Below are 20,946 nucleotides of genomic sequence, written 5' to 3' on the forward strand. Positions count from 1 at the left end.
AGCGGCCCAGGTAAGCGGCCACACGCCAGCGCGTGCGCACACACACACGCACACACACATGCACACGGTGCTCTGCCTCCAGCAAGGGGCGGGTGACCGGGAGCGCCTTCGGGGCAGGGCCGAGGGCCTGGGCGCCCCAGCAGCCGCCTCCAGGGGCAGCAGAGCAGCACCTGAGCTTGGTGCCCCGAGGTCGGGACCTGAGCCTGCAGCCGGATGGCGCGGAGCCCCCAGCAGAGAAGGGCGCTCCCCCCCCCCCCCCCCCCCGGGAAGGCCAGGCCCCTGCTCGGCTGGGCGTGGACAGACGGCTGCCTCGAGGCCCCACGGCGGTACATCCCGTAGGCTTCGCCCGGTGGTCTGCGCTGCAGCCCGACAGAGCAGGAGCTTGGCAAACACGGGGGCCCTCGGCTGAGGAGGGCCTGTCACTTGAAGCTTATAACGGGCCACGCAGCCTGTACCGGCCGAGCCCACGCTGTACAAGCCGCAGGGAGTGGCTGTGACCAACAAGGTACTGCCTGTGCGGGTCCCCAGGGGCGACCTCAGAGCTGTGCCCGCGGAGGCCCTTCTCCCACTTGGGAGGAGACACTTGGCCACGGAGGACATGTCGTCTCCTCATCTCCCCACCCGCACCCCACGCGCAGGAAGTTCAAAGTCAAGCAACAAGTCAGACAAACTGGAAACAAGACGGCCCCGCGGGCGAGACGGCGCCGGATGCAAGGGCCTCTCGGAACCTCATGCTCACTTCTGCCGAGAACCCTCCACTTCACTTGGGTTGAGAGGAAACCACTCGTACTCCTTCTGGCCCACGGATCCCCTCCCCGCAGACCTAGTTCTGGTGAATCCCTCCCCAGCTGTTGGCCTGATGTGACCTTTTCTTTATTGGGTGATGCTCTTAAGGCTAAATATAGCGCCAAGGGGTTTTCCACTCTGGTGGAGGAGGAGAGAGCTCCTTTTAATGGACATATGTCAAATCAAGTTTGATCTTTGCTTTTATTGTAATCTCCACTTAAAAATAAACCAGAGGCAATCCAGGGGACTTGTGTGGTCCAGAGGCCACGTAGTAAAGCCCAGCGAGCCCCGGGCTTGGAACCCCCGCTTGCTTTTGCTGCTGCCAAGTAACCCCGCGACCTTACGTTCCCCTTGAGTGGAATGAGCAGTTTGGGCGAGGCTCAGTGGCTGCAGGCCGGCAACACGTGGCCGGACCCTGACCCTGGGCATGTTTTGTGTGACCCAGACAGTGTTGTCTTGTCTAATGGAATTTAAAGGTCTATAATCCAGGCAAGCACTGGGTGGTTCGCCTCAGGCCCCACCCCTCACGCCAGGTTCTTACCCGCGGGGCATTTGACTCCACTAGCCCTGGTGGGTGTTCTCTGAGTTTCCTTTCCTGTGAGATAGACGGAGAAAATAGATTTCTTTGCAACCCCAGGTCTTTTATGCCCCTGCCTGCCTTGCCCATCAGACAGTTTTCCTATCCTAGTGATAGGGAAAAAAAGCAAGCATCCAGCCCCTCCAAGGCCAGCCAGCCAACAGGTGTTAGGAGCTGTAACGTAGCTTTGTTTTGTTTTATTATCCATATGCTAATGCTTTGGAGGGAGAGTTAATCCTGGTGTATACAACTGCCTGCAGGGTTCAGAGCAATGATTTTCAAAGTGCGGCCCCTGAACCTGCAACATCTGCATCACCCAGGAACTTGTTAGAAATGCAGATTCTGAGACCCTGCCTTGGGGGCCCCCTGAATCCAGATCCCCACAGGCCTAGGGCCGGGAAACTTATGTATCGTCACCTTGAAAATGCAGCGATGAACCGTACCTACCTCGTAGGGTGAGAGGAGGATGAAGTGATCCAATATGGGTAAAGTCCACTGCAGTGGGTCTGAACGTTGAGAATCATCGGAATCACTGCAGGGCTGGCTAACACAGCTTGCTGGACTCAACCCCAGATGCTGATTTGGTAGATCTGGAGAAAAGCCCTCATATTTGTGTTTGCATCATGCTCCCGGGTGATGCCTATGGTGTTGGTGGTCCACGCTTGAGAAGCAGTGTTCTAAGAACACCCGTGTGATACGTCATCAGGGGAAACTCAGGGAGTGAGAAGGGGTAAGGATTACTATTCGGCATAGACTGAGCTTCCCTGATGCAGTGCCACTTGGGCAGAGACCCTACGGAAGGGAGGAGAGACCCATGTGACTCCGGGGACGGTGTCCCAGGCACAGGGATGGCCAATAAGGGCAGCAAGGAGGCCACTGTAGCCAGAGTGGCCTGAAGGAGGGGAAGGGAGGCAGATGATGATGTCAGGGGTGGGTGGTGGGGAGTGGAGATCACCTGAGGTCTTGAGTAATCGCAGAAGGCTCTATTTTGCTGAGTGCAGTGGAAGGGTGACATGACATGTGAAATTATCCATCACCCGGAGTGATCATGATTATATACTGCGGCCTCTTCCAAATTAACTACGTTTCTAGGTAAAAAAAAAATCACCCTCGTTGGTGAGTAAAGTCCTTTACAAGATAATTCAAGGTGAGAAAATGAATACGGGAATCAGAAAACCAAATCAGCATTTCAAGGCCCCCAATGAAATCATGGATGTGGGCATTGATCATCAGAGGATCAAAACCAGCAGCAAGAATGTTAGCGAATGATTCCAGGACGGGAGGCTGAGGTGCGCCCCCAGCCCCCATGGCTGATTAATCTTCACATCATTTGAAGCAGGTGTGCCTCCTGGGTGCTGCGACAGGAAGTGCAGGCCCACCCAGGAACCCTTCTTACCTAAAAAGTTGAACTGGAGTCCAACCAGATCTTTAGGTCTAGCCTCCAGTTTCGGGTATGAAAGAACCACGGGAAGGTAATCCCATAAACCCAGAACCCATCTGGCTTCTGCGACAGGACAGTGCCATGGGGGAGAAGGAGATGGGGAGAGGCTTCCCTAGCTTGAAAGAAGCCTAAGAGATGTGCAACATATAGACCCGACTTGGACCTGATTTTTAAAAGTACAACCAGATGGAGACTTTTTTGAGGAAATTGAATAATGTGGACACAGACTGGTTATGAAATAATATTAAAGAATTATGGTTGATTTTGTTGGATGTGATGATGTCTTTATGTAAGGAAACGCCCCCTTTTTATAAAGAGCCATCCATACATTCGTATTTAGAAATGGTAAGACCTGATATCAAGCGTTTCATTTAAAATATTTTTTAAAGACTTTATTTATTCATGAGAGAGACACACAGAGAGGTCTAGAGACACAGGCAGAAGGAGAAGCAGGCTCCATGCAGGGAGCCTGACATGGGACTCGATCCCGGGTCTCCAGGATCACGCCCTGGGCTGAAGGCGGCGCTGCCCTTGATTTAAAATATTACAGGAAAGGGATCCCTGGGTGGCACAGTGGTTTGGCGCCTGCCTTTGGCCCAGGGCGCGATCCTGGAGACCCGGGATCGAGTCCCACATCGGGCTCCCGGTGCATGGAGCCTGCTTCTCCCTCTGCCTGTGTGTGTCTCTGCCTCTCTCTCTCTCTCTCTCTGTGTGTGTGACTATCATAAATAAATAAAAATTTAAAAAAAAAAATTAAAAATAAATAAATAAATAAATAAATAAATAAATAAAATATTACAGGAAAGAGTGAAAGAGAGAAAAGAAACAGAAGAACCAAGAGAAGCAAAACTTTGATCGTTGCTGACCCTAGCAGATGGTATGTGGGGATTGATTACACTCTTCTCTCTTCTTCTCGAATATGCAAACCTTCAAAAGTTTTTTTACAAAGTACAGATAAAAGAGAAGATGGGAAGATGAGAAAATAAGGAAAGAGGAAGGCCTCATTTAGAAGGACTAAGTTACTAATAATTCTTCCCTATTTAGGGATGTTATTCCAAAGAATGAAATGCATTTACTGTGGCTACACATTACGAGTGATGATCCTATGAACTCATATCGAGATATATTCTAGTCGCCATAAACTCAGCCCCAAGTTCTTGATTGCTTGCTGGTCTCATAAAATAACACTATTGGCAATGATGGTGGTGAGGAGAAATGAAAATTGGGTAATCTCTGCCCTCTGACGTTTGGGGAGCTCAGTGCATGCTGCTGGAAGTCAGGGCTGGAACTAACTTAGGACTCTTTTATTTGGCCACACCTGCTGTTTCAAATCGCAAGGCCTGGGAGGCTTCCTTTGGCCCCCGTGCATAATCTAATTATGCAAACAGGATCAATCAGCAAGTGTGTTCTTGATCCATAGCATGGACAATACCAGGGAAAATGAGGATTGAGGATGGTTACTTTGGAACTGGCAGCTGCAAAACCTGGACAGTAATTTCTAAAGTGTGTTCTTGACCCTAAAATCACCCACTCTCTGTCTCTGTGAGTTCGCTCAGCTTGAAAAGGAGCCGCAGATCTGAACTGCAGGGATTTCAGTGGGCTTGAGGCTGTTCTGGTGTTTGAAGTCATTTCTCTCCTTGGATTTTTCTTCTCATTAAATACCAGGAGACAAAAAAAAAAAAAAAAAAAAAACAGTGGTATTCATTTAAATTCTTAAGGATGTGCTGCCGAACATCAGTAGCTGTTTTTAAATAGTGTTTCTGAGCACAAACAGTGAGCATTTAAATCCCCATTCCTTATTTTGAGGAATTGTAATGTTATTTAAAAAAAAACAGTGAAGTAATAGAAATAATTTTATTATTAGAAAGGAAACTGAACTTTATGGTTCACATTGGGCAGCTGGGGTTTACGGTTGATGTGTCCCCAAATGTTGATCAGCCTGCGACTGTGTGGACCATCCTGGACTCACATGGAAGATGAGCTTCTACAGATTTACTGTGCCAGGCAATGTCCTAGGCCCTTGGGAGGGCGGTGAGCAAAGGCGGAGGAGCCTCTGGCAGGAACGCAGCACGGAGGCCACAGCCACCGGGGCTCTGTTGGGAGACAGCTCCTGCCTGCTGCAGGTGGAGGAAGGGTGCACAGGGGGGCACCTGGCTTCACCGCCTCCCTAGTGCCTTCCCCTGCTCTGTGATCTTCCATGAGTCACATAATCCCTCTGAGCTTCAGGGGCCTCTTGTGTCAAATGAGCATCAAAAAAAAAAAAATACTTAGATCATAGAGTCATTGTGCGGATTGAGTTTAATGTGTGACAAATGCCACCTGAAGTGTTTGACCCCCGATACGTGGGAGTTGTTACCCAGGCCGGCAGTGGAGGCACCATAGTAGGTCGCGCAACTGGTAATTAATGCAGCACTTCCACACGGGCTTCAGATGCTCTGTCCGCATGTCTGGCAGACGCGGGAGCGCGATTTGTAGGCAATAGCTCCATCTCTGTGTTTGCTTCCTCTGTCTCTAAATAGAGCCAACAGCCTTTCAGACTCTCGCACCACTCCTCTGTGTGGGCAGGTCCTAAATGAAGAGGAAAAGGGAGCTTTGCACGGGGAAGGGAGGATTTGCAGCCCGTCTGATAACAGCGGCCGTTTGCAGTCATACCCTTGAAGGCTGTTGGAGTCCACCCGACTGGCAGTCCTGGGCCCTGTCGCTATAATAAGGAACTCCACGATCACAGGCCCGGAGGTCTGGTTTTCGGGATCCCGGGGGCCCTGTGTCCCCCACCAGGGCTCTAATTACGGAGTGGCATGTGGGCGGCCAGGCCCGGCTGGGTGGCTGAGGGGAAGCGGGGAGGGACTCGCAGGTGCCAGGCGGCGGGAGGCCGGGAGGCTGGGAGACATTGGACGGGAGTGCTCCTTGCTGGCAAGGAAGTGAGGGGGAGCCCACAGGGACCCGGGAGCTGCTTGGGGGGGCCCTGGGGGCCTCCAGCTGGGCCGAGCCTGAGTGCGGCAGGTGGTGTGGCCGACGCCTGGTCTCCCCGAGGAGGTGGGAGGACAGCCCGGAGAAAGCAGGGCCTCCCCCTACAGCCTGCGGTGCTTCCGAGCTCCTGGACTGACCTGGAGGAAGGTTGGCAGAGGAGGGGGAGAGGGAGCGCCCTCTGTGAGGACCGCGAGTCTGGACATGCGGCCTGTGTGAAGGGCATGTGTCCTTGCCATGCGGTGTGGACGCACGGGCCCAGGCGCCGTTATGTGGGCTCACCCCCCGCGTGGCCGGCCGGAACGCACGTGCTTCCGTGGGTCTCTCCATCCCCCCAGCACCCCAGGCATCATGTTTTGGTCCTTGACTGAGGTTTGGGGAGGCACTGCCTTCCCTGAGTGGGCCTTGCCTCCCTCTCCCGAGACTTGTGAGGTCTCAGCCTGTGTGCACAGGTGTTTTGGGTCTAGTTCGAGTGACCCAGGGCAGGGCAGCAAGGGCAGCTGCAAGGGCCACTTGTCTCGTAAGGTAGGGCGTACACTGAAAGCGCGCTGAACCCATTAGGAGGAGGGTGTGCTTTTTTAAAAAAACTTAAACATTTTTATTTACTTATCTGAGAGATAGAGCAAGCGTGAGTGGCGGGCAGGGGCAGAGGGAGAAGCAGACTTCCTGCTGAGTGGGCAGCTGGATACGGGACTCGAACCCAGGACCCCAGGATCACACCTCGAGCCAAAGGCAGACGCTTACCCACTGAGCCGCCCAGGCATCCCCCGTAGACTCATTTTAGAAGAGGCTAGGAGCATTGGACAATCCCAAGAACACAGAGCCGTCCCCAAGCATACACAGAGTTTTTGAAATATGTATTTTAAGAAAGAATTAGAACTATGTTTCATTCACTTACATATTCTAGAAGGATGGGACGTGTCTTTTTAACCCTGGTTCCATTTTTTTTAAACCAAACCATCGTAATTCCTGAATCCAGCGAACAGTTAGGTAATCCAGCGGGGGTGGGGAAGGTGGGAGGAGAGTATTTCCTGCTGGCAGATCCCTCAGACACCGAAGCACAGATGAGCTCCATCTGATGCTGGTGCAGAGCTTTGTCTCACCCAGTGCTCCTTGCCTGGAAGCTTCTCGGCCTGCGGAGCGCCGCTGGTCCAACACCCCCAGAGGAGGCCCGAGCGGGGATCAGGTGCACCTGCTGGTGCTGAGGGTGCAGATCTGCAGACACTCTGCTCTGTCTGAACAGAGCATCTTTTTTTTTTTCCTAATTGAATTGTATCAGCAAGGAGCTTCCAAAGTTACTATTTCGCGTTGAATACCAGCTAAACCGTAGGCTTTTAAAACCCATTAGGCTAAACGTGACGACGCAGAGTGCATAAACGAGAAGCCAGAGCCTTTGGTGTGAGCTAAGGATGTTCCACAGGGTGAGGTTCTTGGTGGACATTCAGGGGGTTCTCTGGGGGAACTTCACTTTTCTGTGTAATTGTCCCCTGACTCCTAGGCTCTGCCTGTAGCACCTCCAAGTGGGCCAGGTTCCCCCAGAAGTGCCCTGTCACCAGCCGTGGAGTTGAGGCCACAGTAGAGAGCCCCTGGGTCGGAGGTCACCATGGAGCTGGATGTGACTGTTGGAGCCACCTGGACCCACCTGGGGGCTCTGCACCCTTAACGCCATTCAGACCTTGGGGCTGATTTCATCTGGTTCTGCTAGCCTCGTGGGGGCTCTGTGTGACCTCATGTGGTGTAAGAAGCCTGACCTCTCTATTGAGGCTCAACCAGAGAAACAGAACCCGGAGGAGACATAGAGGAAGAGATCTTCCACAAGGAATGGGCTTCCGCAGCTATGGGGGCAGGTTAGGGTCTGAAATCCGGAGGGCAGGCGGGCAGGAAGGACAGGCTGGACCTCAGGCGTGAGGTCCATGGGCAGGATGCTCTGTTTTTCCTTGGGGAAGCCTCAGCTCTGTTTTGTAAGGCCTTGCTACCGAGCGAGTAAGGCTCACCCGGATTCTTTTGGATAATCGCTCTTACTTCAGGTCAACTGATTATGGACTTCAATCACATCTATTAAAAATACCTTGATAGCAACACCTAGATGACGGTTGATTGAATCCCTGAGAACCTAGCCTCATCACGTTGACCCATCACACTGATCCTCGCACCCTCCTCCCAAGGAGGAGCCAGGTGGGCCAGCTCATGACCCCCTCACACTTGGAGGACCAGCTCCATCACCTAGACCAACTGATCTGGGTAGCACACTTCTTGTCCTCCAGGAAATTTGTAGGAACCCAAAGGCTCCATCACCTAGACCAACTGATCCAGGTAGCACACTTGTCCTCCAGGAAATTTGTAGGAACCCAAAGACTTCTGAAAAGCAAAGCTCCCCAGGGTTACAGCCCCTGGAAAGATCTCCCGCCCCAGAGCCATGCTTCCGCACACGTCCCCAGAGGGGCGTGGGGCTGCCCCTGTACCCGGCATGCTCAGACTGCTGTGGTTGTGATCCCTCGTTCTTCTACAGGCCGAATGCCTCCACTAAGATGCAATCCCACACTGCTTGATTCTCATAAGGTTCTGCGATTCCTCTGCCTACCGTCAGTCTGTCAAGCTTGGAAGAGTAGCTTTTCAGCCTTCTCTGTTACGGTGTTAGGGGAAGAGTAATTTAACAGTAGAGGTTTCTGGATTTGTTTGGTTCTGTTTTTTAATTGATGGATTGTTGCTGGGCCTGAACAGTGAAATAAAATACATGGAGAAGAACAAGTGTAGACTGTCATCGTAGGTTCTCTTGTTGAGTCTCCTTGAACAAAATTTAGTCCAATCCTGAATTGATCCATCCATTCATTCATTTATATTTTTTTAAGTAATCTCTGCACCCAGTGTGGGGCTCGAACTCATAACCCCGAGATGAAGGGTTGTGTGCTCTACCAACTGAGCCAGCCAGGTGCCCCTTCCATCCTACCCTGAAGTTCACCAGATCAGGTAAATAGTAAAAAGATCTATTGAGACCAAAGAGCGACTTGGCAATAATTATCTTATTACGTGTGGTCATAATCCATAGTATTGCTAAGAAAAGCCACCGCACCACATTTTCTATACGCAGGCACTCTGTGCTTATTTAGTCCTCGCAATAGCCCATATTGCAGATGACCAGCCTGAGGCACAGAGCTCGCAGATGGCTGATCCAAGCTCTAAGGTCCCAAGCTCTAAGTGCTGAGCACAGATTCCAGCCCAGGCCGTCTGGCGCCAGAATCTGGGCTTTTTATACTTGAATCCGCAGTCCCTCACCTAAGATGATTTTTGTGCGTGTGACCTTTAATTATTTTACATATTGAAGGGGGACAGTTGCTACCCGTAAGTGAAACCCTGCTAAGATGACTTCGGGGCCGACCTACCACAAAAAGTGGCTGTCACGAGTGTTGCAGACAGCGTGGCGCCCGGGGCCACCCCAGGTGCTGCCGGTGGCCTGTTCTCCACGATCCCCAGGTCCTGGGGAGGCGGCGGCACCGGAGACGCCAGACCCTGCTGCTGGCAGGTTTCCCTGCCTTTCAAACCCAAGGCCCATGGCCCTGGCCTGGTGGCCGTAGGTGTCTCCAAGGTATGTCAGCCTCTGCGCCAAGTGTTCCTGTCGCCAGAGCTGGGAGCAGACCCTTGGTGGGCAGGAACCATCCACCAGCCTTCCGTGCCCCCTGCTGCCAATGCCACGACCTAAGGCCTTAATGCCCTGATGTATTTCTTCCTCTCTTCCACTTCAGGAAAACTGATTTCTCATCATCCAAAAGGAACCTGTGATTAATGGCAAGCCTGAAGTGCCTGTGGTTCTTTGATAATTGCTTTTTTTTTTTTTTTTAACATCTTTATAGCCACCTTCAGAACACAGTTGATCTCAGGCAGTTTGGAAAGAATTCCTGGTGAGCCAAGGCAGAGAGGTCATTATGTGCAAGTGTCATACCTGCGTCCTTACATCAGATTGTCATGTTTCTCCGTCGCCCTGGCAGGAATGCTAAAGTGCACGTATCAGCTAGGGTGCTCTTCCATTTTCCTACCTGGCGAAATAGAGCATGAGGTCTCTGCTAAGATTCCTTGCAAAACAGGAGCAGAGAGGTCAGCAAAGGATGCTGCTTACTCATCTCTGTGACGCTGCGTCTGGGAGGCAAGAATGCCTGCCGCGCTGTGGGGGAGGGTAACCGTGTTTGAGGGAGGTGCGGTTAGCCTCTTGCTAAAATGCAGACGCTGATTCTGGAGGTCTGGGTGGGCCCTGAGGTCTGCGTCTCCGGGGAGCTCTCGGGTGGCGTAGATCCTTTGGGACCTCCCGAGGAGTAAGAGCATCCATTCGCAGCCCACCTGCGGAGGACGGACGGGAGACAACCCTACAGGAGAGAGCTATGCGGGTTAGTCATTGTCATGTGAACAGTAAGGCTCACGTATGGGCCGGTCACAGCGTGACATTTGCCGCGGGGGGTGGGGCATCACTTGCCCACCAAGGGGCAGACTTCCTTGGGCTGCCACAAGCCTGCGCCCTAGTCAGGGAAGCTGCCTTGTGATCCTCAGTGCGATAGCCGGAGTGTAGACGGGCGTGTGGGATTGCACATGCTGCAGCTGCCGGAGCTGCGGACAGGGTCAGACCCGCCCCGTGCATGCAGCCCTGGAGGGAGCGCAGCGAGAGAACGCGCAGGCCCTGTGCCGTGCCTGCTGCACCAGCACGCCCCGGGCATGGAGCCACGTGCGGTTGCGACGGCGTCTCCGACTTCGACGCTCACCCGAGGGGCCAAGGACCAAGTCCCCTTATCTGAGATGAGCCTGCGCCGAGCCCGGAGCGGGTCCACTGCTCACGCCTGCGAAGTGCGAGCTGGCACCTGCACCGGTGTGGCTTTTCTGGAAAGACCCCGATCTGTTACTTTCAGGAGCAGAAACGCCAGGTCTGGGGTAAGCGAGTCCCACTCCCCCTGGCTGTGAGGATCATCTGTGTGTCTGTGGCAGTGTAGCAGGGGACGTTTTGGTAACTTTATTATCCTTTCCCTGCGGTCGAGCCGGGGTAGACCCCAGCCGGCTTGGTGCCCTCTCCTCATTAGGGCCAACGGTGGCCTTGTGACCAAGTGCAGTTCGTCTTCCCCCCCCCCCGCCCCCAAACCTGCTCCCCTCCGACCTGCTACCTCTGCTCCATCCCTGCACAACCAGCAGATGGACTAGAGCCGTGGATCTGCAGTCTCTGGTAACAGGGGCAGAAAAAGTATTGTCTCCCAAGGGTCTCTCCTCTTTTTTTTTTCTCCTCTTTTTTTTTAAATTTTTTTTTAATTTATTTATGATAGTCATACAGTGAGAAAGAGAGAGAGAGAGAGGCAGAGACACAGGCAGAGGGAGAAGCAGGCTCCATGCACCGGGAGCCCGACGTGGGACTCGATCCCGGGTCTCCAGGATCACGCCCTGGGCCAAAGGCAGGCGCCAAACCGCTGCGCCACCCAGGGATCATTTCAACTATACTTTCAAAAAAAAAAAATCCCCGCTAGCTTTAGAGAATACTGCGTGCTGTAGAAGGAGACTGGCCAACAAAGGACAGGCTCCATAGAGGGGGGAAACCCATAAAGCGAGCTTGTGTTCCAGTGCCTGGGGACCTTGATTCCAGGACTTCACGTCCTGGATGTGCCCTGGCTGCCACGCGGGGGCTCTAGCCAAAGGCTTTGTGACCATCTTTTTTACTCGAGGTCAAATCAAAAGCATAGATTCTTGCCAACAAGGGGGCCCATGGTGTCCCTCCATTCAGGAGATGTTCATCGAGGGCAGACAGTGGTGTTGTTCTGAAGCCCTGCAGATGAATCAGGCTTGGCTCTGCCAGAAGAGCTGTCTGTCCATCTAGTAGGGACAGAGAAAGGGCCGTGTGACACCCCCGTTCGCAGTGGCCCGCAGAGTCCCAGCATGGAGGAGGAGTTCACCACGCAGTCCACGTCTGCTTTACTGATTGTTTTCTGCAGGGTTTGGTTTTTTTTTTTTTCTTATCCAGATAGATTACCTGTGATGCCCTTGGTCTGTCTTAGTCTCACAGTGTAAAATAGGTTGCCTGGAACTTGGTTCCAAAGGAGCACCGGCATCGGGACCAGGAGGAGGGATGGTGCAGGTGGTGAGAGAGAGCAGATGGGCGCTCCTGGTGCTCCATCCGGGGGTTCTGGAGTCCCCTAATACAGCATCGTCACGGGAGGGAATGCACACGGGCATGAGAGAGATCCTGCCCTACAGCAAGCTCAGGAACATCCCGAAAGCAGAGGAAGAGCAATTGCGTGGTGCAAATACTATGTATCCCTGCACAAAGCAGCGCTTCTTAGTTTCTGGGCTCGGCAACTCTGAATCACAATGTTCTTTTGCCACTGACTTGCTCTGTGACCCTGAGCAACCGACGATCACTCCCTTCCCAGTTCAGGCCTCGGCCCATCCAGCTGTAAAAACAAGGATTTTAACATTGACGTACGATGTAGGTCTCTCGTGGCGGCCGGCAAATAAATGTGATTTTATGGTTCTCAGGATTGCTTGAGAAGTGCACTGACCCTGGTGTACCCGTGGCCCCTCCGGGCTATGGGGCAGGACGCTCACGTCTCTCTTGTCCCTTCTGTGTTCCAGGAATAGAGCTGTGCCCCCCTGGGAAACGGTTCATGATCACGATGGTGGCGAGCTTCGTGGCCATGGCGGGGCAGTTCCTCATGCCGGGGCTGGCCGCCCTGTGCCGGGATTGGCAGGTCCTGCAGGCCCTCATCATCTGCCCCTTCCTGCTCATGCTGCTCTATTGGTCGTGAGTATCGTCCCCACAGGCTTCACCGCCTGTGCATCTGCCAACGCTTTCTGCAGGGCGCGTTCCCCAGGGAGGAGACGCGTGACATCGCCGACTTGGGTCCCAGGTCCCCCAGCTTCTTGCTGGCTTCTGCTTGTGCTTTCTGTGTGTGTGTGAAGGGATTTCCCTCTTCTATAAAATTTCATGTTTTAAACCTTGTATCTTGGGAAGTGTTGAAACATGCATGGGGTGAGCCCTTGGGTGCCCTACATCCAACTCCAGGAACCTGCCCCCCGCCCATCTGGTTGGACACCTGCCTGCTGGCTCATTTTGATATGAATTTTATGAATGGATTTGCAAAAGGAGGGTTCTTGCATTGGGAGGGGGAAATACAGAGGTGTTCAAGGAGTGACTTAGGAAAGCCCCCCCTTCTCTCCTCTAGGGTAGTGATGGGCAGGGACTATAGTCCACGGACCAAATCCTGTCACCATCTGTTGGGGTAAATAAAGTTTTATTGCAGCACAGCCATGCCCACGTGTTTACATAGGTGTCACCCCTGGCTGTTTTCACGCTACAGTTGCACACGTAGAACAGTCCCATTGGCCTACAAAGCTGAATATTTACTCTCCGGTCCTTTACAGGAAAAGTTTGTCCACCCCCGCTCCTGACAAGTCCGCCAGGACTTTGAGAACCATGTGTAACTTTGGCTTTCGGCTGGTTGACTATAGGGAAAAAACAACTGAACACACTGGGCTGGGCCATGTGACCTGGGCAACCAGATGGCGACCAGACTTTTTTTTTTTTTTAACTCCCCAGAGGATTTAATGTTTAGCCAAGGTTGAAAAACCCTGCTCCTGGATAGAGAGATGTTTAGGGAAATAAACGAGCATTTGACCTTTTTTATAAATAAGTTCTTTCTTTCCCTGCCTCTCCCCGCCCCTCTTTGTGCCAGCACTCATGTCACACGTGAGTGTGAGACACTGTAGTGTGGATAATACATACTACGCTGTGTTGCTTTTATTTGGTCACTAATGAAAACCAAATTTCTGGCGAGAGGTCAGGTCTGTCGTAGCTTTAAGCATCCACTGGAGCAGAGAGGGCTATTCATTGGGCTTCTGAGGTGCCAGGGAGGAGGAACGAGGCCCTGCCTCGTAGCTTCACGATGCTGGGCCCCGGCCCCACCCTGGCAGGAGGTCCTCCAGCAGAGAGGCAGTGGTGCACGAGGGTGCAGGTGTGTCTTGCTCCAGCGCTGCTCATCACCCCCCCTCCTGCGGGAGCCATGCATATGTCCGGACATCCTGCTCCCTCCTGCAGGGTCTTAAGAGGCAAAGAATGAAACCATTTCCCAAAGCGGGGTGGGATGGGCAGCTCTTCCTTCTGTCTTCCAGGCAAGTCCCTCCTTTTCCTTCACTTGCTGCACCTCGAGCTGGGCCCTGCTTGTTTCAGAATTCAAGGGCATTTATTTATTCAACAAATCCTTATTCTGTGTTTATGTCAAACACAAATTGCAAGCACTGTATAAATAGGAGATTATTCAAATCTTTGTATTTCATCACCCCACTGTACAGATGACAAAACTGAGGCCGTCAGCTGGCCCTTGAACCCAGGCCACTCTTACCATATGTAGTGCTGTCTCCTGCCTTCCCTGAGCAGCTGACTCTTGTCTCTGACCACTGGAGACTCTTGTCCTGGGAGAAGAGCACTGTCGCCCTGGAGGAGCCTCTGTGAGGCCTGGCATCCTCACGCACTTCAGTGTCCAAGGGCCCCCAGGGCTGTCTGCTGGCCCCCGGGGTGGGGGATGCTGGAGGCCTGGGGAGGGAGAGGCACAGCCTCCAAGAGGCTCATACTCCTATAAGAATAAGACTTCAAAGCTCAGCTGGGCGCTGTTCCCACCTGCCCCAAGTAGGAGGACACCTGGCAGGGAGAGACCTCAGGGAAGGGTTTGGGGTAGCTCTGGGGAACTGGCCCACATGGTTAAAGGACTGGGGTTTTTGTTAATCTTATTTCATTTTCTTATTTAAACTTAAAAAGTAGATCAGACTTTGTTTATCAGGGTTTCATGGCAGGTAAGACATTCGTGCATTTAAATATATCATAAAAGCTAAAAAAAAAAATTCCTTGAAATTCCTAAAAGTAAAAACAGAACTTTTCTAGTACAAAAGGGCGCTCGGGTACTTTGATACGTAAGACTCGTACGCAGACGAACAGATGGACGGCCGTTCCAAGTCACTGGCACCGTGTGGTCACAGCTCTGGCGCTGCCCAAATATGGCAACTGCTGTGATCATCATGGTAATTATTTATTATTTATGTTATTCTCTAAGGCGCTTGGCACGTGCCTGACCTATAAGGGCTGGCAAAGGTTAGCGGCTTTATGGCTACGATTGTGTTGCCCCTTAACACGCATGGGAACCGGGGTGAAGCTGGGGGCCGGCTAAAGAAATCAGTGCTGAGAGATGCATTCCACCTTTGCCTAGGAATCCTGGGCTTTTTCTCGCCCGCCACCCCTCCTCCCATCTGCTGCGGTAGGAAGTTCCTCCCTCCTGCAGGCTCCATAGTTTGCCAGGATGGGGGGGGGATGCCCTAGGCCAGCTGTGGATGACAAAATACTGAAACTCTCTTTTCTTTAATGAGCAAGTACTTATGGTGGGTGCCCGGCAGTGGACTTTGTACTTTGGAGCACCTCGGAGAGTGGACGAGGAAGCAGGTGTGTTGACAAGGACCAAAGGCCAAACTGCACAATGCAGAGTCCCCGGCCTGTAGGGTCTTGGCAGGGGGGCAATAAGACAAGGGGTGGAGACTGACCAGGAGGGATTCTCTGGTCCAGATGGTGGCCTGCACACCCAGTGCTGGATGAGATAAACCAGATATGTACACAATGCTCAGCTCCAGTGCCAGACGGGGGCACACGAGGGCCCGGACCAAGGAGAACATTCAAGCAGGAGTGGACGCGGGAGCGGCCTGCGGGGCATCTGAACGGAGCTGGAGTCTCAACACCTGCACCGAGGGCTGGAGCTAAGATCCCAGGCCCTTCGTGCACTTCTAACTGAGCTCCGTGCATGACGCCAGGACTCTGATAACTGCTCTAATAACAGGATTAGAAAACCTTTGCCCACCGCGAGGACCCATCTCCGAAGCTGGCTGATGCCTCGGACTATGGGTGAAATGATCCACCCGGGAGACAGTGGAGCCGTGAAGTCTGCGCCACACGTGGCCGTGTATTCCACGTTCCCACCGCTTTGTGAGGCTGGGAAATTATCATAAGAGCCAGGAGCTCGTTGGACCCTCGGGGTCAAAAAGGAAACCTCAGGGGAGGGTTGCTGGAGCCAGGCCCTCGAGACTCGCGGGGAAGCAAGTTCTCACCAAAGATGAACTCAGAGCCAAAATTCACAGAGTCCGTGGGAATCCATGGTGGCGAGGGCCTGAGACTATAAATTGAGAAATTTGCGTCTCAGGAACTCTAGAAAGTAGAGCAACCTGAAAAAGAAGGTGGTTCAAACAGTTTGTTAAGGTAGTCACCACAACCGCGTGCCGAGTGCCGTCCTTGACACCAAGTATCCCAGACACCGCACAGGCGCGTGGGCGAAAATCTCTCCACATTTGGGACCTATGTGGGCCAAAATGGGCATGTGGGACCGGGGGCCCAGAGACTGTGATCTCCTAAGGGAGCAAATAATATTCTTCCAAATAACCAGCACTAGGAAGACATGGAATCAAGCGGTGGGACTGAGAACGACGGGGAGGTCGGGAAAGGCATCTCTGCGGGACTGGCGTTCAGGCTGACGCCTCAAGGAATGACCAAAAGAAGTCACACGAAGTTCTGGGTGAAAAGTAAGCAAAGGGGACCGAAGGTGGCCTCCCATGGCTGCTCCTGGAGGAGGACGATGACCAGCGGGGCCAAGGGCCAAGGACACGCTCAGACGCCCAGGTGGGTCGGACCCCGGGGGCCTCAGCGCCACGAGCTGGTCCTAAAAGCCCCAAAAACACAGGGAGGCTGGAGCAGGGAAGGAATGTGCCCTGGGGTGCTCTGACTAGGTGGCTGAGTGCCGGGACAGCCCCAGGGTGGCCCGGGGTGGGCCCAGAGGCGGGGCGGATGCTCACCTGCGGAGGCCCGGCCCAGGTGCGCAGGGAACCAGGACCCGGCGTCGACTGGGGCGGCGGGACAGGTCCATCAGGGGCCCGGAGCATCGAGTCCTGACCTGGGGGAAGCCCGAAGAGTAGCAGAAAGGGGGTGACTGGCGGGGAGAGGGAGGGTCCGATTATGCGGGCAACAGAGGCGCCCCTGCCGAGGGGAGCCAGGGGCCCTGAGGGCAACCCAGCCCATTTGGAAGTGTAGACGGGTGAGGCCAGAGGATCAGGAGATGCTGGCCACCGGCTGTGGAGAAGACAGGATGCTGCTCTCAGTCCCCCAGAGAAGGGGACGCATCACATCCCAGGGGCCTCCCCGCAGGGAAGCATCAGCTGGTCCACAGGCAGGAGGAGGAGGAGGGAGGGGAACGGGGCAAGAGCCCTCATTGCAGTTCTGGCTGGAAATAAACGGGGTGAGGCCGGGTAAGCCGGCTCTGGGTTGGCGAGGGTGAGTAATTTCTGCAGATCCTGGGGCCCAGGGGCCGTCCCTGCTGTTTGGCACCTGGTCCTGGGGCGCTGAGAGCAGGTGCACAGTGGCTGGACCGTGAGAGCCCGCGGAGGAGGTGGGCAGTTGGGGTGCGGGCACTGATTGGTCGGTTTGTACTTGAAAGGTGAATCGTAAAAGAGAAAAGAAAGGTGAACTGTTGCCTGTCCCCAAGAATTGGCTAACTGTAGGTGGGGGCAGTCTTCCAGAAACATCAGGAAGTACAGGAAATAAGGCATGATTAATACGCAGCCCCGCAGTAGCTCCCAGGGTTGCAGAATGCTCTGGAATGAAGAGGCCAGTCAGGGAAGGGGCGTGAGGGGCCCACGGACTGGACGGGGTTTGACGGGGGGGATGTGGTGAGTACAGGTGCATCCCCGGGAGGACGTGGCTTGTGAACGATGAGGGGGACGCTTCTCCCTCCCGGGGCCCGGCAGGAGCAGCTGCTATTGTCCAGCGGGGCCAGGGGGAGGGACGAGCCACAGAGGCTGAGCGGCCCAGCAGAACCCAAGGCTGTGCTTGCTTGGGAGCTGGATGCTTCGCGGAGTCCAATTCAGGCATGGCGTCACGAGGCAGGAACAGGAGGAGAGATTCCCACCCCCACCCCCCTGCACGGAAATCCTGGCAAGGCCGTGGGTGATCCCCGGCTGGTGCCCACGGCCACGGGCCACACTCTCTTTGGGACACCAGAACCTAACAGAAGTACTTGCTTAGTCATCTTGCCCGGGTCTGCATTATCACTTCAGAAAAGGCAGCGGAGCATCCGGAATGATCTAGAAGGAACTCCCACTGACCTTTTTTCCAGAATAAATGTGGATTTCTTCCAGGGCTGCAGAGAACAAGTGGGGTTGGGTGGGGGGCGCGCAGATTCAGAATCCCGAATACAGGTGAAAGGAGACTGGAAGGGAACCTCTGCTCAGACGTGCTGCTACCTGCTACGTGCGGATGAGCCCAGATGGAAGAAGGAAGAAGCGGTGGTTGGAGGCCTGCTGCTCTCCAGTTGCGCAGAGTGCGGAGCCGGTGTCCCTTCCCACTGCAGCCGCTCCAGGGCGCGGCTCGGCGACACCGTGCCCTTCTCGGCCAGGAGCCCTCGTGCAAGACGCAGCCCGGGCCGTTGTGTTTGGGGATCCAGGTCTGCGCCGAGGGAGAGCATCTTAAAGAACTGCCGGCTGGAGCATCGGGAGGCTGAACCCCAGACCGGGCGGCGCCGGGTCAGCTCTCCGGGCGGATCTCCCTGCTGAAGGATGGCCCCAGGTGAGAGGCTGTGGAGGAGGCACCCACAGGGCATCTCCTTAAAGCATTTGCAGGGAGTGACACGAAGCAGGACTTGCAAGACATGAAGGTGGCAGTGCCACTCTTCCAAAACGTTGGCGCATGACATCACCGTGCCTTAACATGTGAATTAATGACGCTGAGTACAGGTGATCGTTCCCCAAGTGCATGCGGGCATCAGCTCCGGGCCTGGCATGGGCTGGGGGACGACTGCGGCATCGATCCCGTAAGGTCCTCAACGAACGCTGTCACTGCGACATGAGAACACCCGGCCTCCATCAGCAGTGTGTGCCCGGCGTCGGGGTGTCATCGTGGCACAGCTCAGCGAGGAAGGGAAGCATCACGCACCTCACATCTTGGGCCTCCTTCGGGGCAAAGGCCCTGTAGCATATGCTGGTTTAAACGTGCCTTAAAATTTTAGAGACCCGCTTTCCCCGAGATCAGCTGCTAGCCTCCGTGTGTGACGCTCTACCGGCCACTAACCCCTGGATCAGGCTGGTGGGACTAGGGCTGTTTTTAGCTGGGAAACCAGGGCATCCGGAAGCTTCCCCAGGACACTCAAGCATGAGGAAGTCACCGGAAGCTGCTTTTCGGACATCAGTGGTTCTCCTTGTGGGGTCCCTGGACCCGCAGCCCCATTCCCACCTGGGAACTGGTCAGAAAAACACATTCCCAGGGTCCACCCCAAGCCCCTGCCCTGGGAGCAGCTCTGTGGCTTCAGAGGCCGTCCCGGGGCTGCTGAGCGCTCAAGTTCGAGAAGGAGGATGGGTACAGAGGAAAAAGGCAGACGTCCTGGCATGGACCGAGGGACCGAAACCCTTGCCCCAAATAAAAGATGGTGTCAAGGCCCGAGGGAAGATCCGAATCAGCTGGGAGGAGCCACGCTTCTCACCAGAAGACAGTTCTCGGTTCCTTTTTTTTTTTTTTTAAGATTTTATTTATTTATTCATGAGAAACACAGAGAGAGGCAGAGACACAGGCAGAGGGAGAAGCAGGCTCCCTGCGGGACTCGATCCCGGGACCCCGGGGTCACGCCCTGAGCCGAAGGCAGATGCTCATCCCCGAGCCCCCCGGGCACCCCGGTTTCTCGGTTCTGTAGGGAAAGGAGGCAGATGCCAAGCTTGAGGAGGGATGAGCTGTCCCGCAAGGCCCGGCTGTGCAACCCAGATCCATGCAGAGAGCGAGTGTGACTTATCCTCGCAGAGCAACAGAGGCCATAGGTATTCTCCGCAATGATGAAAGAAGGCAAAAAAAAAAAAAAAAAAAAATTCCAGATCCTGGGTCTAACAATTTTATCTGCACTATGAGGACTTGAACCTCCACGCGCCCATGGTGCGGAGTCTCAGATCACAGCCTGTGATGAAGGGTCACGAGGGCCAGGTTTCTCCCCCTGGCTCCCCTGTCCTCTGAGCACCGCCTCCCACCCTCACGGAGATCGCTGGCCACAGTTTTCCTCCAACGCCTTTAGCCAAGGACCCAGCCAGGGAGGCCTCTCATCGTGTACTCCCCTAACGTGTGGTCTGCATGCGCTGCTTCGAGAGACCACAGGCCTGGTGGAGATCTGGGAAGATGGTGAATCATGAACCGCACTTTGTTCAGTTGCAGTTTCATCCTGACGAGAGAAAAAGTGCTGCTGGCGGGCAGCGAGATCGTCAGAAGCATCTGGGGAGGCAGTAAGAAGGAGATAATAAACCGTATGGGAAATAATGAGGAAATCAGAGGAAGATCAAGCTGCGCTGCATAGCACCGAGAATAAGTAATAGTATCAGTTCCCCCGAATGAAAGCAAACCCTTGAAACGGGGGAAATTAGAGCGCGCTGTCGTAAGAAGCTCACAGGGTGGAGGAGTGAAACCATTAAAACCCTTAGGGAAAAGGTATATGCTGAAAGGGATTTTTAATTTTTAAAAATTTCAAGGAAAAAAAGGCCATTGTAAAACACTTAAATGGCCTCAGATTAGATAAATATCTAGCGTAAAAATATTACCAACAGTTCCAACATGTAAATGGTCCAACGTAACACTGGCTCTTTTTAAGTATCAGCAGAAATATTTTAGCCAGAATAATACTAATTTTTCACATTTCTGGAGGGTTTTCCCTGAGCCGGGCACCGCCAAGCACTTTCAATAATTTGGCCCCTTGGATCCTCCCAGTGACCCTCTGAAGGAGGTACTAGGAAGGCCTCTAGTACAGAGGGGGAAACTGAGGCACAGGGGTATTTTGACAGCTTGCTTTGCTGTCCTAGACCTGGCACTTGGAGCCGAGGCATGAAAGCCAGCAGGGAATGAGAACTGCCCGCCTCTGGGCTCTGCCCCACGGGGAGTGGTGCTGCTGGGCGCCGGGGGCAGGAGCCAGCTCCCCAGGCAGGTGCAGAGGGCTCTGGCCCGCCAAGAGCAGCCCCGTGCCGGCACAGAGCGATGCTTCTCACCAGTGCCCTCTCTTCCAGTTCCTTTTATTTATTATTTTATTTTATTTTTATTTTATTTTATATTTATTTATTCATGAGACAGAGAGAGAGAGAGAGAGAGAGAGAGAAGCAGGTTCCATGCAGG

General features: G+C 53.9%; 1 protein-coding gene across 2 annotated transcripts in view; it reads left to right on the forward strand.

Annotated features, from left to right (window-relative positions):
* The window catches only part of SLC22A23 (solute carrier family 22 member 23), a 161,569-nt gene that overhangs the window by 104,763 nt on the left and 35,860 nt on the right, over positions 1-20,946 (forward strand). The window contains exon 2 of one of the 2 annotated variants that reach the window (XM_055322296.1): positions 12,366-12,443. In XM_055322296.1, the coding sequence (XP_055178271.1) occupies positions 12,366-12,371 (6 nt within the window). In that variant the 3' untranslated portion in view covers positions 12,372-12,443. Of the gene's footprint in view, positions 1-12,365; positions 12,535-20,946 lie in introns of those variants that run through there. The other variant, XM_055322295.1, reaches the window with a different exon arrangement.

This window comes from Nyctereutes procyonoides, unplaced genomic scaffold (genome assembly GCF_905146905.1).
Source record: "Nyctereutes procyonoides isolate TBG_1078 unplaced genomic scaffold, NYPRO_anot_genome, whole genome shotgun sequence".
Lineage (NCBI taxonomy): Eukaryota > Metazoa > Chordata > Mammalia > Carnivora > Canidae > Nyctereutes > Nyctereutes procyonoides.